General features: G+C 39.4%; 1 protein-coding gene across 2 annotated transcripts; it reads right to left on the bottom strand.

The window, feature by feature from the left end:
- Nucleotides 1-10059: 10059 nt before the first annotated feature.
- On the bottom strand, nucleotides 10060-16029 carry ATP23 (ATP23 metallopeptidase and ATP synthase assembly factor homolog). 2 transcript variants are annotated; one of them, XM_080363758.1, is made up of 6 exons: nucleotides 15842-16029; nucleotides 15240-15285; nucleotides 15051-15132; nucleotides 14643-14780; nucleotides 11507-11590; nucleotides 10060-10552 (listed from the first exon to the last, which is right to left on the bottom strand). In XM_080363758.1, the coding sequence occupies exons 1-6, from the start codon at nucleotides 16020-16022 to the stop codon at nucleotides 10349-10351; spliced, it is 735 nt and encodes a 244-aa protein (XP_080219884.1). In that variant the 5' UTR covers nucleotides 16023-16029; the 3' UTR covers nucleotides 10060-10348. The 2 variants fall into 2 exon arrangements, with proteins under 2 accessions (XP_080219884.1, XP_080219885.1); XM_080363759.1 differs by having other exon boundaries at nucleotides 15240-15338; nucleotides 15842-15858.
- Between the last annotated feature and the right edge of the window lie 90 nt (nucleotides 16030-16119).

Raw genomic sequence — 16119 nt, 5'->3', positions numbered from 1 at the left:
CATCACTGCTGTATAATTTTGATTTTAGAAAATATACAAACATGAGGTATATTTTCATCAGTACATGAAGTTCTTTGGTTCTCAGTTCAGGTTTCATCATGCTAAATGCTTTGATCTTACTAATGTGCAGAAACCACGAGAAATTTAATAGCTGTGAGCTGTTAACCATTCAACTGCAGGATTAATAAAGAAAAAGGAAAAAAAATCCATTCCAATTATTTAATTATCTTAAAGAGGAGGAATATAGATTTCCAGGCACTATATAACAAGTACAAAATATGCTTTTTGGAAAGGAATTCTCTGACAGTAGTTACAGACATTATATCACATTTTAGGCCAAATCTCCAGCTAATCTATTTACCTCCATCTCACAAAACAGCTACAAATAGGAAAATATTCAGGTAAATAATCAAATCTCTGTCGCTCATTCTTCCCTTTATGGAAGGAACGTGAAATAACAGGGAGAGGATAAGACTGACAGCAAACATTGTGAGTGGCTCCTGAAGTTTCACCATATCCCTGGTCCATGGTGATAAGCAGCACCTTACTGTGAGCATTTCATTGCAAGAGCAGAGACTACAGCAACCCATCAGTACTTGTGTGTAAGTAAAGTGTTCTGAAACCATAACTGATAAAAGATGTGCTTCGGCAAACAGACAGCAGTTTTTAAGAAAAATGTTTTCTGTTTGAAATTGTTCAAGAAATGCTTTGTGCCAACAAACTTTGGCTTCTGGGATGCTCATCAATGTTTTCTCCTTGTGTTTCATGTGCATGTTTCAGTGCCTGAGCTTGTGTGATTTGTCACCTAAAGTACATTTTGTTACTTCAGTTCTTTCAGTGGCTGACATAATCTTCCACAACTGCCTCACCTGAAGTCTCTCTAGCTTCACAAAGTTGTATCTTCACAAATGTATCATTGTAAATATTAATTTTACGGAAGAAAAAACATAAAAGAAAGTAGAATATAAAAAGAGGTATGAATATATCAGAAGCAAAAACTTGTTTAGAAGACATAAGAATTTCTACAAATACATTGCATTACTATTAGCACGGCTCTTGTTTTACTAGTGATTTCCACTCCCACCTTGATGTAGGTTTTACAATCTAAAGTTTATGTATCCACCTTCTTTGTAACCCTCAATCTATGTGAAATATTCAATATCTTAAGATATGTGAGGTAAGCATTAATCAAAGAACAGCATTAAGGAGCAATAGCCATTCTTACTCTGCATGATGTCTGCATCACTCCTTCCATTGAACTTAGGTGTAAACTTTTATTCTGCAATTGGATTAGAAAAGTTGGCTTAAGTAACTTATTTATAGTCATGATGTGGAAAAGAACAATTTGCTGTCAGTATTCTATTATTTCCAGTTCTGCTCAGTAATTTGTGACTTGAATGAACAAAACTGAAGGCTTTAATGGGATGAGAATGTTGCTAAGATTTGTTAGTGCAGTCACATTTTTTCTCTCCAAAGAGACAAGTTGCAATCATAATGATCTTACATTTGTAGAGTGGTTTTCATGCCAAAGGACCCCCCAAATGCTTTAAAAAATTGGCAAATTACATACAGGAATCTTACCATTCACCACTGAATTTCAGCAGCCTCTGTTGTGAAAGGTTTTTAACAACGCACAGTAAAGTTTAGTTCACTTTAGGACAAGATATGACTACTATAAAGCAGGAAGACTCTCAGCAGGCAGGCAATAACACTTCAAATGGAAATGCAGAGAGACCACTGAAGTTAACATACTACTTAGAAAGTGTGGCACATAGATTTAATGACCTTCCTTTTGTGTTTCAAGAGGACCATCCATTCAATAACTCATTGAACAAGTCCAAGTGCACTTGATGCACTTAGAGCACAGTTCTTCAAGGTGCTGAGTACTGTGGTTCACAAGACAACAAATGGTAAATCTGTAAAAATGACATGAATAAATGTAAGTAAGTGCTTAAGTGCTTTACTGATGAGAACTTCCAGAACTGTATGAAAGAGTCTGTGTCCCTGAGAGCCCAACTTCACATCTTGAAAGCAAGATATCTGAAGGAGAGAAACAGAAGCAGTAGAGTGGTTGGTATTTTTCACTGGCACAGTTTACAAGGACAGAAAAAGGTAATTCCCCTCTCGTGCATTCTTTGAGAATTGGCTTTATGATGCTACAGCTGAAGAGGACAAAGGTTCTGTTATTTTATTTTTTTTTTAATTAAAAGTACTAAAAAAAAGCAGAAGCTATTTAGACAAAACCCAGATCTCTAAAAACTTCTACCCAGTTATTAATCTAACTGTGGAGATGCCTATTTCTATAGACATCTCAGTGCTGCAGTGAAGCTTGTACATGAGGGACGTCTACCATAAACAGTAGTTTAAGAAGTATCTCAGATGGAAGCAAATGTGCCTGAGGACAGATATCTGGTTCAGACATGGCTGATGAAGGCACATGGTGATGGAAAGAGCAGGCAGCATTCTGATGAGACTCTCGGGAGATAATAAGCATGTCTGAGGGTCTCAAAGAAGCAAGAAGGAGGGTCACCACAGGGAAGGATGATTTTGAATAGGAAAATCTGTTATACTAGTATTCTTCTAAAGTTCACTCATAGGTGACTCAGCCACACTTTGATGATCTTGGGCCATCTGTCCTCAGACATCCTGCCTCTGAGACCACAACCAGCGAAAAGGGAAAAGAAGGGTGGGCATCCTTTACTTATACACACACGTGAAGAAGTCGAGGAGGAAAGAGGAACAAGTGTCGTGTGTTCACTGAGAGGAAACTCCCTTAAACAAGGAGAAAACAGCAGGCTGAAAATGGAAATGAAGGAAAACCGTTCAACTATGAAGCCTTTTGGGGAGAAGGAACGGTGTCCCTGAGGCTGCTCCACTGCATGGGGAAGGAGGGAGGAGAACCAGCCAAAGTTGCTGGATACCAGAGGCTTCCAGCACCCTCTGCAGCCACCACTTTGCCCAACCTGTCACCCAGGTCTGCTCAGTTTACAGCTTTTTCCCTGGCTGATGCCTGCAAGTGGGGACCGTGGGTGTAAATCCGGCAAGCACTTCTGTACTTTTGAGTAGAGCAGGAGCTGAAACCAAGATCTCTCTTCATTTATTGGTTCCTTACCCACCAGCACATAGAGTCCTTTGTACATACCCTTCTTCTCCTTTTTCTTCTTCCCATCTTCTTTTCAAGGAAAGTGGGAGTAATGGTTTCACTCTCTCCCAAGATCTGAACAAATTCCGCATGTACCATTAAAGAAGTACAACATCAATTTAAAAAACCCTATTGAATAAATAGATTATGTAAATATGTGTTTTCTAGTTTTCTTTTTGATCAAGCTTACAGGCAAGCTAGAGGAGGAAGGATTGTCCATGAATTTGTGTGGAGTTCTGATGAATTATAACCTCCTGGTGCCGAACTTTTCAGTTCTAACAAGAGAAAGCCCTGAAAATTTCTGAACTTTTCACTATATCAGAGTTGTACTTTTATGCTTACTGATTATTTTTGTTGCTTTCACTTATAATTACTATTCTCTAAAACAGTTCTGAAAAACTACAATCAACAGATGAAGGCTTCTGTGGTAACTGGCACACATCCATGCAACTGAAAACTAAATACTACAAACTTTAGGAATACTTCTGCCAAGGAACTATTCAGGGAAGTATGTCATGGCTAGCACTTCTTCTCTAGGAAAAAAAAACATCTGGACTCTTTATTAGATTACTCTCCTTCGTAAAATTGTATCTCTTTACTATTTGGACAATGATGATCTGTTTTCCCTTCTTTTGGTTTTGTCAAAAATTTGAAATCTTTCAGATATAAAAGACAAAATTAAAATGTGGTGGAAATTCAGGCACAAGGAACAAGGAATTGAGCTAATTTAAACTGCATGATTCTGATTACTGATGATGGGTCTTCATAGCTTGATGTTTTATTCTGCTGAATAAACCCCAGCATGTGCCCAGCACAGATGGCAAAAGTACTTCCATGTATGTTTTGAGGTGGTCTTCTAAAGAAAGCAAATATTCTGAAGAAGCAGAATAGTTATACTGAAATATGTTTAATTTTTAACCTATTTTAACATTAGACTTCTGCAAATTTGATTAAAACAGAAATTTAAACCAAAACCGAACTGCACACTGAGCAACAGCTGTGTATGATCTGCAGGTGGTTTTCCACAGCAGCACACTATTCCACAGTCCTTCAGCTCCCTCTGCTGCTTAATCAGTTCCCTTATTTTTCAAATTTGCCATAAGCTTTTTTACTCATTTAACCTTTGTTTTGATGATAAAAAATGATGCAGATTAAAATTGCACCTAAAGCAAAGAAATGATTGCTTGAATCGATAAACAGTGTGTGCAAAGTTTCATGTCATTATTGTCTCTTTTCAGGGAGAGGCAGAAAGCTCATCAGATTCTTCTGATTGCTTTTTGGTGACTTGTAGTGCATATATTCTGCCATTAAAATTTGATTTTATGTAACTGGAATGTATCTGTTGCTTAAGCTGACATTTCCTGGTTATGCAATTTTATTTCATACTGATCATTTTTTTAAAATAATTATGCCTTTATATACTTCAGTGTGCTCTTTATTACGAATGTCTCTTTCTGACATCTCTCGAATACTTTCTTTCCCAGATTTTGATGGTGTTCACTTATCAACAATGCTAAAGAAAAGAAGCAGCAGCTTGTGTGTTTGTATATTCTAGACTTTATTGCTGTATTTTCTATTTCTAAATAGACTTGACAAAGCTTATCCCAGATAACAGACAACCATATATATTCAAACAATGTGTTGGTCAAAATGCAATATAAATGCAAAAGACATAAATACACACACACACACATTCATTAAAGTAGAACTTTGGTTAATGAGGTATAAAGAAGGGAAGGAATTATCTGCCAGAATATTTGTGGGAAGTATTATTAAAAACCTCAGCATCACACATCATACTGACTAAAATGGGGACCTGGAAAACAGTAAAGGTTAAGGGAATATTAACACGCAAGATTATGCCATTCCAAGGCACCTCTGATCCTCAGGGGATTTTCAAAAACCCAGTAGGTCTATCTAGATTACATCAAAGATGGGAAGCTTAGAATTCAATGTGTAATTTTCTCCATAGGTATGTAGGGTATTATATCAATTTTTCTATTCAGTTATTCAGCCATGCGATTATATCAGTCGCTGACAGAATTACCCCAGGAAAACAAGATTATGAATTCTCCATGTGAAATTCTGCAAAACTATTGAAAGTGCAAGTTCGGGGAATCTTGGCTAAGACTTTACTTCCTCCAAGACAATGAGGATGACTTTCTGAGAGATCTGCATTAATGCTTAGCCCCGAAAGCAATGGCACCTGTGTGTATGTACTATGCTACACCTGTGAATAAATGCAATCCATCTGTAGCCCAACATGCACAGAACAATTCAAACAACTCAGGCTTGATCAGACTCCTCAGGCACTGTTTGGATGCACGGCTTTGTCCTTTGTGAGGACAGTGTTTATATTTGAATCTTTTCAAAGTATTTGCTGCTGTTCAGGAAATGGTGACATGCTGCTGCCTCTGCTCAGGGGACAGGAAGCGGTTGTCTTCACTATCACCTTCTTCACGCAGCTTATTTTAGAGTGACAACTTAGGAGCAGGACCATTGGACTGGAGATTAATTACATGACTGCATACGTCTCAGGAGGACATTACAGAATGACAGTCGCATCCAAAGGATACAGGCAAGTGGAATAAAAGGATGGATGGCAGGAGCCCAAAGCTGAAGTCAAACAAGAGTACTTCAGAGGATGCCGAATTTCAGAGGTATTTGGGAGGACCATCCCATCTCCTTCCAGCCTTAGAGTCTGTTAGGCACTTGAAATCCGTGCATGTCCTGACCTTCCCTAGGCAGTTCAGTGCCTCACTCCTGCTCAAGTCTCACCATGGAGTCTGCTGCTCCACAGCAGCTAAACCCAGCAGTTATATATCACCTGAAAAAGCTTCATACATTGACAGTCCCATTGTCACAATATATATAGGGACACAAACAGGAGAAGGCAACACTGATCATCATGTCCAGTACTCCACCACCAGCAACAACCAGAACATAAGCAGCAATTCAGGCCACAAAGGAATCAAAACATAAAAGCTTTCCCATTGTTGACAAATATTAGACCTGCAGTAAAAAGGCCAACGTCCCAGCTGGCACGTCCCATAGTCAGGAAAGAGAAAACATTTGAGGTCACAACAATGAGCTTCAACACAGCAACAAGAAGTACCATCACTTACCATGAAATATTTGGGCAATTCAGATGGCTTCTCCTTGCAGGTCTGCCTTTCTCTTTGGTCACTATGGGCTCAGGAAACTTAAGTTCCTACTGACACTCTGACGTGCAGGGCAGCTCTTACTGCACAGGTGTGACTGCCTACTTCAGAGCCCCTGTCAGAGCTCATTTCTGAGGGCCAGACTCACACAACCTTGCCACTATCTCAGTTCAATTCTGCACTGAGTCATGCAGGACTCTGTTCAGAGCAGGAGTATCAGGCTGCAAATGTAAAGCTGTGCACTGCTGCCTGCACAGCACGAAATAACATCCAGCTGCTCAACAGCTCAAATTCAAAGAATTCAAATCAACAGCTCTTTATTATGTGCATTTAATTAGGTCCTTATATGTTATATCACACTGTTTATCCTACTATTCACAGTCCCCTCCAGGCAATTCTGCTCTGCTCACACCTAAGTACACATGCAGACATCAGCCATTAGCGGCACTGCTATGTTCCACTCATGCTATATATTGTTATATGTGAATGTCTTCCTCTGCTCAATGTTATGGGCGACTGGCATGGACCTTAGCTAGCCCTTTAATTTAACTGCTTCCCTACCCACACATTATCCAGTTTCTCATTCCTTCACTAGAACAGTTGCAGTAACTATAGTAGCTCTTCTTCAAACCTTTAGAGTACTTCTTCTGTCTTCTTAATACTACAGAGTAATGGAAAAGAAATATGTCATCCCTGTCAAATTAATAAAGGAAAATTTTGTTTCTGATCTCAAATTTGGTGATTAGTTTAACTCTGAACATGTGAGTAAAATACACCAAGGTGGCACTAAAAGAGTTTAAGATCTCAAATCCATCAGATCATACTAACTCAACTGTACTCAGCTTATCACTGCAGCCTCCCCACTGCTGCAAGGGAGGGCAGCAAAAAACTGGAAACCAAAGTCATACATCTTAGGGGATGGAAAGGACAAAAGAAGCAGAATAGCTCTTTCCTTTACAAACATTGCCAATAATTAGGAGAAACCCTGAAGTACGGGAGGATTACTACAACAGAAATAAAATGCAAATAAATGTGAACACACTGCAATTTAGTTTCAGTTCATCCATTTTGGAATACTAAAGGATTTAATGTTTTTCATTCTGAGATCAAACCTTTCACTAAATTTTTCATCCCTATTACAAACAATGCATGTTCCTTGTCCTCTATCTTACTTAGAATACTTTTACTCTTCAGATGCTTATGTATCATCTTCTCATTTCCTATTTAAATTAACTGTGATAATTTTATAACTGTTTGGTGTTGTACCACGACTTAAATTCCCTCTCCCAATATATTTATAGACATCACTTCCACTCTCATACAATTTTTCTTGCTTTCTTTCCAGACATTGTAGAGAAAGAGAACTGAGGAAAGCAAAATGCACAGGGCCAAGAGCAGAACCACAAAATTATGGCCCTGTGACAGGGACATTCTCTTGGGGGTGGGTGAGTGAGAACCTGGGCATCAGGACCTGGATGTCCAGGTCTCCCAGGACTGCTTTTGCATTTTTATAATAAACAGAGAACAAAAGAAAATGTCTGTACATACACAGCTGTTCTTCCAGGTGGTTAAGTCTGAGCTCTGGGTTCAAACCGTGACTTTGCATGGTGACCTTACACACTGTTTGCGCCTCTCCAAGTAGCTGGTGTTACTCTACTGCTATTTCCAGATAGTTTTAAAACTCAACAAGTAGCAGAGCTAAGCAGGTTTTTTTGCCTGACTGAACTCAATGTGAACAAAACATGAGCTGATTCTTGTTTAGGGCCCAAGTTCCAGGTACTTAACATATAATTACACCTACAGCAACAAATAAAACATGCCTGGAATGGTTTTCTGACACTTAAGGTAAGCAAACAGAACAATTCACATTGATATTTTCAAACTTTTTAAGTCACCAGACAGCATGTATACAAACTACTCAGCTGAAATGTTCCAAAGTCCATCTTGATTCTTTAACCATATCTAGGGCTTACTCACTTAAGTGATGTGTTCCAGGTATTGGTACCAGGGTCAATGCTGTTCAACCTCTTCAGTAACAACCTGGAACACAGGAGTAGTGCAACTTCTCCAGGTTCACAGACAATTCAATACTGGGGGGCATGGGAGATACACTAGAGCTTTGTGCTGCCATTCAGAGACCTCGAGGTGGCAAAGAGAAATCCCAGCAAGTTCCAAGGGATCTGACAACTACTTCAGTTCAGGAGGAATAACCACAAGCACCAGCACATAACACGGACAGATCAACTAGCTGGATAAGAAGCTTGGCAGTAAAGGTCCTGGCAGTGTTAGTGGACACCAACTTGTATTAAAGTAACACAGCCTTGCCAAAAACAAGGAAGAGTGTTGCCAGCAGGTCAAAGGAGGTGATTTTCCACTCTCCTCAGCACTGGTGAGACATCTGGAGTGCTGGGTCCAGTTCTAAGCTTCCCAATACAAGATATGAGCATAGTAGAGTGAGTCCAGCAAACTGTCATAAAGATGATAAATGGATTGGAACATGTGACCTACAAAGAAAGACTGAGGGCTAGGACCCTTTAATCCTGGAGAAGGGGAAGTTCAGGGAGATCTTATCAATGTGTACAAATACCTGATAAAGCAAGGGTGGAAGTAGAGAAGACTGAGTCAGAGTCTTCTTGGTGGTACCCAAAGAAAGAACACGAGGCAACTGTCACATTGAAATACAGGAAACTCCATTTACACATAAGGAGAAAAAAAATCCTAAACAAACCAACCTGCGAGGGTGATCAAATGCTGGAACAAGTTATCCTGACAGGCTGTAGTCTCCATCCTTCTAAATACTCAAAACCCAACTATGCACACTAATCAGCAACCCGCTTTAGGTGATCCTGCTCTGTGCTGTGTGGTTGTAACAAGCGTCTCCAGAGGTCCCATCCAACCTCAGCAATTGTTTCTGCAGTTGTGTCTAAAATGTTTTGCAGTTTGCATGAAACAGCAACAATCAGGGCACCATTTCATCTTCTGTGGAACTAAACTTCCCATGTGAGTCTGGATCCAGTAACTGTTACAGCAGCTATACCTACAAACCTTCGACTGGGGAGCCACATCTCCATTACGTTTGTGAACTGCAGCTGTGGTTGAATCTCACCTTTAATCTCAAGAACGAGAAGAAAATGTGTTTCTCTTGCATTCCTGTGTAACCTCATCTAGGTGTTCCCGCACTGGCAGGAGGATTGGACTAGATGATGTTTTGAGGTCCCTTTCAATCCCTAACATTCTGTGATCCGTGACAATTATTATAATACCTTATATTTGGAAATAATAGAGAAATGAGACAACTTACCTCAGTCTTAGGATGAAGCTAGCAGCTCCTTGCTTTCCTCAGACCCACCTAACAAGTACAGGAAGAAGACGATAAGCTACACCAATGTTTTGAGCACGGCTCAACCTGGTGAATGGACTCTCACCAGTGCTTATCTAGCTTGCAGGTTTGATCTGGTAAGCAAAATTGTCAAATTCCTAAAAAGCCAAAGGGTATTATGTACTTGTAAAGTTAAGATTAGATGAGCTGGAATTCCAAGAATTTCAGGAGATGCTCAAAAATAAATGTGGTGGTTTATTAAATTTGGGTTATACATAGCTATTAAACCTACACCTGAGAGCTGTAGTTCAGGTGTCCATCTTTAAAAATGGTATGATGAAGATCATCAGGTTTGTGACTGTGTATCAAAGATAGTGGAAATGTAAAGATTTTATGAAAAGATTTATTTAGCAAGAACAAAACTTCTAGAAACCAAGTCCTAGTCAGACTGAGCAGAACTAAATGTGCATTGAAATGTGCAGATCATTATTTAACAAGTCATTTGGTGTACTAAATTATCTTGCTAGAATAACAGGTGAGGAAACAGTTTTTAGTCTTGTTCATTTACTTTGTTTACTTTCATAGAAGCTGGTTCCTGGAAAATTTACAAAAACAATTGATGCATTTGATAAAATTACCCCTTCCACCAGAACTTTGCATGCAGACTTTAACTCCATATGTCACAGAACAATCAAATATTAAGGTAATTTTTAATGTTTTTTTGCTTTACAAGTTAGCATTGTAACGATCTCTGTTCTGAAAGTCTCTATAAGCACGTTTTGCATCTGTTTTACTGTGTGGGATTCTTCCAAAAGGTTCCAGATCATTGAAGCAGGCATCAAAAACTTCATCCACAGCTTTTTCTGCCGTTTCCTTGCTAACTTTTCTAACAGCCAGAATGGATCGAATTGCTCTGTCTCGTACACACGTCTAAAGTGGGAATTAGATAAAGAAAAATGTCAGTATTAGTGTAAATAAATTTTTTTTCAGATTTTATCAAGTATCAAGTCCTACTACGTATGCAATAATTTTGTATTACAGAAGAGTTAAACAATGCCTGTAATAAGCTTTAAAGTACACTTTTGTTCCATCTGGTGTTAACTGTGTGATTTAGTTTTCCAGTCAGGTAAGTAATCGATGTTCCTTAGAAGAGGAATTAAAATAGAACTTGGCATTTGTTGTAGGTATCAAGAGTTTGTACAACTTAACTTGAACACAAGAGAAAAATATGCCAGACAGAAATAGAGAAACGGACAAATGCCAGTTAGTACTTTTCTAATTGAAAGGCTATAAAACACAAAGGAACGACCTCTCTACTGGCCTTCATTCTGATACCACTCTTTACGGCTACTTTTGCTTACATGGTTTGTCTACTAAAACATGAAAAAAAAAGATGTAAACATCCCCAGCTACAAGCTAACTGCCACTCTAGCATGAGCAACTAACAGGGACTCAACCCATAGTTTTTATTACTATAAAAAAAATTAATTCCTTTAAGACTTAACACACATGGTTATTTAGAACTCTTGTCATCCTCCTTCCTTCAGTTTTCAAAGACTTTTTAGAGTTTTACTCACTAATAGCATGTAAGGTATTCCCACTACATTTCCTGGAAATTCTGGGGTATTTTTGGTTCTTACTAACCACCCACTGTCAGGGTAACACTCTACAATATGACTAAGTATTCAGGAATTTCATTCCAACAAAAATAATAGTAAAAAAAAATTAATATGAATTATTAAAAGTTATGAAAGCTTAATTAAGAGGAAGCAGCAAGTCCATGGCATCTACTTCTTCTTCTTATATTTTCAGCTATGAAAGTGTATAAGGCTGAGATTAAGTAAGTAAAGATGGCTCATGTACTTCAACAACTACAGTCTTTACCTGATGGTGTCCTTTTAATCCAAATTTAAACCTGGCTATTTCATTAATCAGTGTACAGTCTCCACTGAGATTAGCAGCTCGAATCTATTGAGAAAAAAAGGCACACAATCAGAAAACCACATGGAAACACACAATGAAGAAAGCTGTAAGAAATCTTTTTCTTCACTATCATTCTGGAAGCTGCTGGTAGAGAATATTCCCAGGGCCACATGTGCTTATTAAATACATATTAACCTTCCTACCTATCCTCTCGGGCTCAATGAACTGCGAAGTATTACTATAGAACCTGTACGTTTCTCCAGGGATCTAGTCTCACATATTCCCGAAGCTTAAATGAATGAGCAGAAGAGATCGTATGTATGTGTATACATATATCTATGAACTGCTAAAAGAACATGGAAAGTAATATTCTCCCCAGACTATTTATACCAGAAACTGATACAAGAATCAGTCATAAAGGCAATTACCTTTTGAAGACTACAGCTTCAATACCCAGAAGAACACTAATCCACCTGTTTTAGGAAATGCCACATTTAAATAAGCATTTATGTTTCAGCTTGTTAACTATCTTGTCCTGTGCACTGTGATTTCTTTCGTCTGCAAACTGTACCACATCCTGCCCCCTCAGTGAGGAAACGTAACTAAAACTAGACTTCCTGTAACTAAGAATCACATTGAGAATAAATGTATGGAACATATGAAATGGAAGAATTAAAAAGCTAACAATATAAGTTGTAAACACCATGTTTATATAAAGTAAGTGCCAAAGAACTGAAGCAAACAATCTCAACAAAAGCAAGAACATGCACAATCTTGTTTTATAGATTTTCTCTAATTTTATGTTTGAGGCTTAAATGTTACATATGTCACTGTACAAATGCTCAGAAAAAAATAGATAATCATTAATAATTCTGAATTATTTTACTGGGTTCATGTGGCAGGATGTTGGCAGCATGGGGCCTGGTGGGATGACTTCTGTGAGAAGAGACAAGGGGCTGCCCCCATGTCAGACAGAGCCAGTTCCAGATGGCTTGAAAATGGATCCACTGCTGGTCAAAGCTGAGCTTATCAGTGATGATGGTGGTACCCCAGTAATGACATATCTAAGAAATGGTAAAAAACACTAGATGGCAGCTGTGAAAGAAAGGGGTCAGAAAAAAATGATACAAACAGCCCCACAGACACCAAGGTCAGTGAAGGAGGAAATGGTTCAGGCACCAGAGAAGAGATTTCCCCTGCTGCCTCTGGAGAAGACCATGGTGACACACGTCATCTCTCAGCAGTCTGTGAAAGAACACAGCAGAGCAGGTATCCTGACTGCAGTCCAAGGAGCAGCCCATGCCAAAGCAGATGGACACGAGGAAGAAACTTTTTATAATGAGGGTGGTAAAACACTGGCACAGGTTGCCCAGAGAGGTGGTAGATGCCCCATCCCCAGAAATATTCAAGACCAGGCTGGGTGTGGCTCTGAGCAACCTGATCTAGTTGGCGGTGTCCCTGCTCATTGCAGAGTCGGGGGACTAGATGACTTTTGAAGGTCCCTTCCAACCAAAACTACTTTGTGATTCTATGACATGCTCTGAAAGAAAATGCAGCCCACAGAGAGCCCACCTAGAGGTTTTCTGGCAGGAACTGTGGCCCATGGGGAACCCAAGCTGGATCAGGAGTGACCTCACACTGGAGCTGTGAAACAGCACAAGGAGGAAGCAGCAGCAGCAGAGACAAAGTGTTATGAACTGACCACATTCTCTATCCCTCACTCTCCTGTGCAGTTTGTAAGGAAAGGAGATAGAAGAGCCAGGAATGAAACAGCAAAATTGAGCCTAGGAAGAAGGGGAGGTGGAGGGAAGGTATTAGTTTTATTTCTCACTACCCTACTCTCTCATTAATAGGCAATAAATTACATTCATCTTCTCCAAGTTGAGTGTATTTTATCCATGACCTCCATGCCCTTACCTTGATCCACGAGCTGTTTAATCTTATTTTTCTCCCCTGTCCTACTGAGGAGAGAGAGTTGCAGATTGGCTTGGTGGATCCAAGCAAGCCAAGGTCAACCACCCCCTGGCCCCAGTTATATAGAATGGCTTTACTGATACCCCATAAGGTTACTTCATTAAGTTTTATCTATAAAAAGATAAAGATAATATGTAACTGTGTCTCTCTTCCACAGCAAATATGAATTCAAGTAACTAATTAAAAATTTTTATGAAATCCGATTTTTTTTCTGTACCAAACTCATAATTTTGCTTCTCTCACATACTATTACAGGCAAAACCTGTGCACATCTTAAGACTGGAATCAAATATGTTCTCATTAAAAACAAAGAAAAAAATCCTACAACTAAAAAGAAAAAAAAAAACAAAACAAAGCTAATGTAACATTTTAATATAATTTTATGTATTTTTTAAAAACACTTAAAAAGCCACCTAATTCACACAATAATGTACTTCCATAACACTAATTATAAGGGGATGTTTTTCTGTGACCAAGTGATTTGGATTCCATTAGAAACCAAATAAAAGCATGTGAATACACACAAGTTGTGTACACAAGAGAATCTTTACTAGCATGTGCTCAGTTTAATTTCACCTCCTAATGCACCAAATTTTAAGGCTTTTCAAACAGCAAATTCCTTTGTCCGCTGTAATGGACATGGAGTTATAACTATACTATTATAATAGCAACACCACAATAATCAAAAATGTATGTTATAGGAAAAGACAAGTCTGTTGTTAGCAAAAAAAAAAACTAAACAAAAAGGTTACTGTACTGCTGTGATAGCTACCCACTATACTAAGATTTGTAGGAGAGAAAAAGAACCCGGTAAACTTTTGATTAATGTGTGAATGCGTTTTTACCTCTAACTACTCTCATTTGTTAATATCCACTTTTTGTTATGATCAAACGCACAGTGATCACATTCTACTTTGTATGACACTGTCTTATTAATATCTGTGAAAACTAAATATTTGTTTTCTGAATTAAACTGCTCAGGTTGACTTAACAGAAAGGACAAAATGTATTAACAGGATTAAACCAAATGAAGTCTGAGTAACAGCATGACTATTTAAACATAAAGTATCAAATAATCAGCAGTACTTAATATAACGACAACATTAGAGGTATTTTAACTTACCTCTGAACATGCCAAATGTTTGACATTTTTAAACCAGTCAACATGTGCGCGGCAGTGATCAAAAGCATGTATCAATTCATGTGTGACCACTCGGTTCATATGGGATTGTTGGCGAATGTTGTTCTGACACAGAACAATCTGTAGAACAAAAGATAAAGGTTGCCTTTTCACCAAGTTTCAGCATCTCCCTTACTTCTCAGAGACTCAGCACATATCACCTACAGCATTTAGGCTCTTCAGATTAGCATTTTTCAAGGTTAACAGCCTTGTAATTCTGCAGTGGTACCATGGAGCATCTTTCATTTATCTTGTTTTAATGACTTTAACTTAGATATCAGCATTAGTAAATTTAATACTAGTAACAAAACACTAAAAACTGTAGTCCTTCGAAAGATGTGCAGTGCCTACCTGAGATGTAGCAGAATCAAAACCTCCACTGACACAGCCATCACAGTTTTCACAAGAAAAGTGCCGGTCATTGAAGACAGTGCTGAAAGGCCCAAGCAAACAAAGTTATAGGGAAGAATTTGAAAAAGACGAGTAACTCCATGTAATAGTGTTGCCACTACATAGAACACAATAAATTAGTTTACATACCAACCAGACTGCTTCATAGCCTCAAGAAGAAGTTGAGCATAGGGATCTAGAAAAACATTGCTGCAATAAATTTCTCTAGACAATGGTTTTGAAAGTCATCTATAATTCAAATACAAAGACAAGTCAGTCTGATGTTAGTTTATTAGTAGGCATTAACAGAGTGGCTTACTGTGACAAATGTCTTGAGTAACCTTCGCAGTCAACATAATGTAATGAAAAAGAAACAAATGAAATAAAAAACACTAGATTCACTCAAATTTTCATGACAAAAAGGAGAGGACCTGCTGATAGAAAAAAGAAAAAAAGCTCACAACTACTTTTTGTGTTATATTTATATTTCCTTTGTCTTAACCAAACCCTCAAGCAGCAGCCCCATCCGGCCGCCCCGGAGGGTCGTGGGCAGTGAGCCCTGGGCCGGAGGGTGGGCAGCAGCAGGGGAGCAGCTCCAGCCCCCGCAGCGGTTCCCGGAGGCGCCAGGGCCCAAGGTCACCACGCAAGCCACGGCCAAACCGTTCCAGCGGGGCGCACGGATGTCCCCAGTTGCACTCGGGGCGCCCTCCGCTACGCCAGGGCCGGGCCCGGGCCTGCCGGGAAGCGCTTACTCGTGTCCAGGGTCATCCTCAGCATCAGCTGGCACTTGTTGTGGAACGTGAAGAGGCTGCGGACCAGGAAGCTCTGCGGCTTTTTGTTGCGGTCCGGGAAAAGCCGGTAACCCAAGTCATCCTCCTCCTCTTCCCCCGCCTTCTCCTCGGCCGCCGGCGCAGCAGCTTCTGCCCCGTCCATAATCGGCCCCTGCACCTCCCCACGCCCAGCGGCCCCAGCCCCGCCGGCGGGGCAAAGGGCGAGGGACACAGCAGAGCCAATCGCCGGACCCGCTCAC

Source organism: Nesoenas mayeri (assembly GCF_963082525.1).
Source record: "Nesoenas mayeri genome assembly, chromosome: 1".
Classification (NCBI taxonomy): Eukaryota; Metazoa; Chordata; class Aves; order Columbiformes; family Columbidae; genus Nesoenas; species Nesoenas mayeri.
This window is presented reverse-complemented; position numbering and strand designations above follow the sequence as displayed.

Coding starts and splice junctions, on each gene's coding strand:
- ATP23 (XM_080363758.1), bottom strand. CDS start 16,022: ATGGACGGGGCAGAAGCTGCTGCGCCGGCGGCCGAGGAGAAGGCGGGG. Junction 15,133..15,239: donor GCTATGAAGCAGTCTGGTTG/GTATGTAAACTA, acceptor TGGGCCTTTCAG/CACTGTCTTCAATGACCGGC. Junction 11,591..14,642: donor AACATTTGGCATGTTCAGAG/GTAAGTTAAAAT, acceptor TTTTCTCAATAG/ATTCGAGCTGCTAATCTCAG.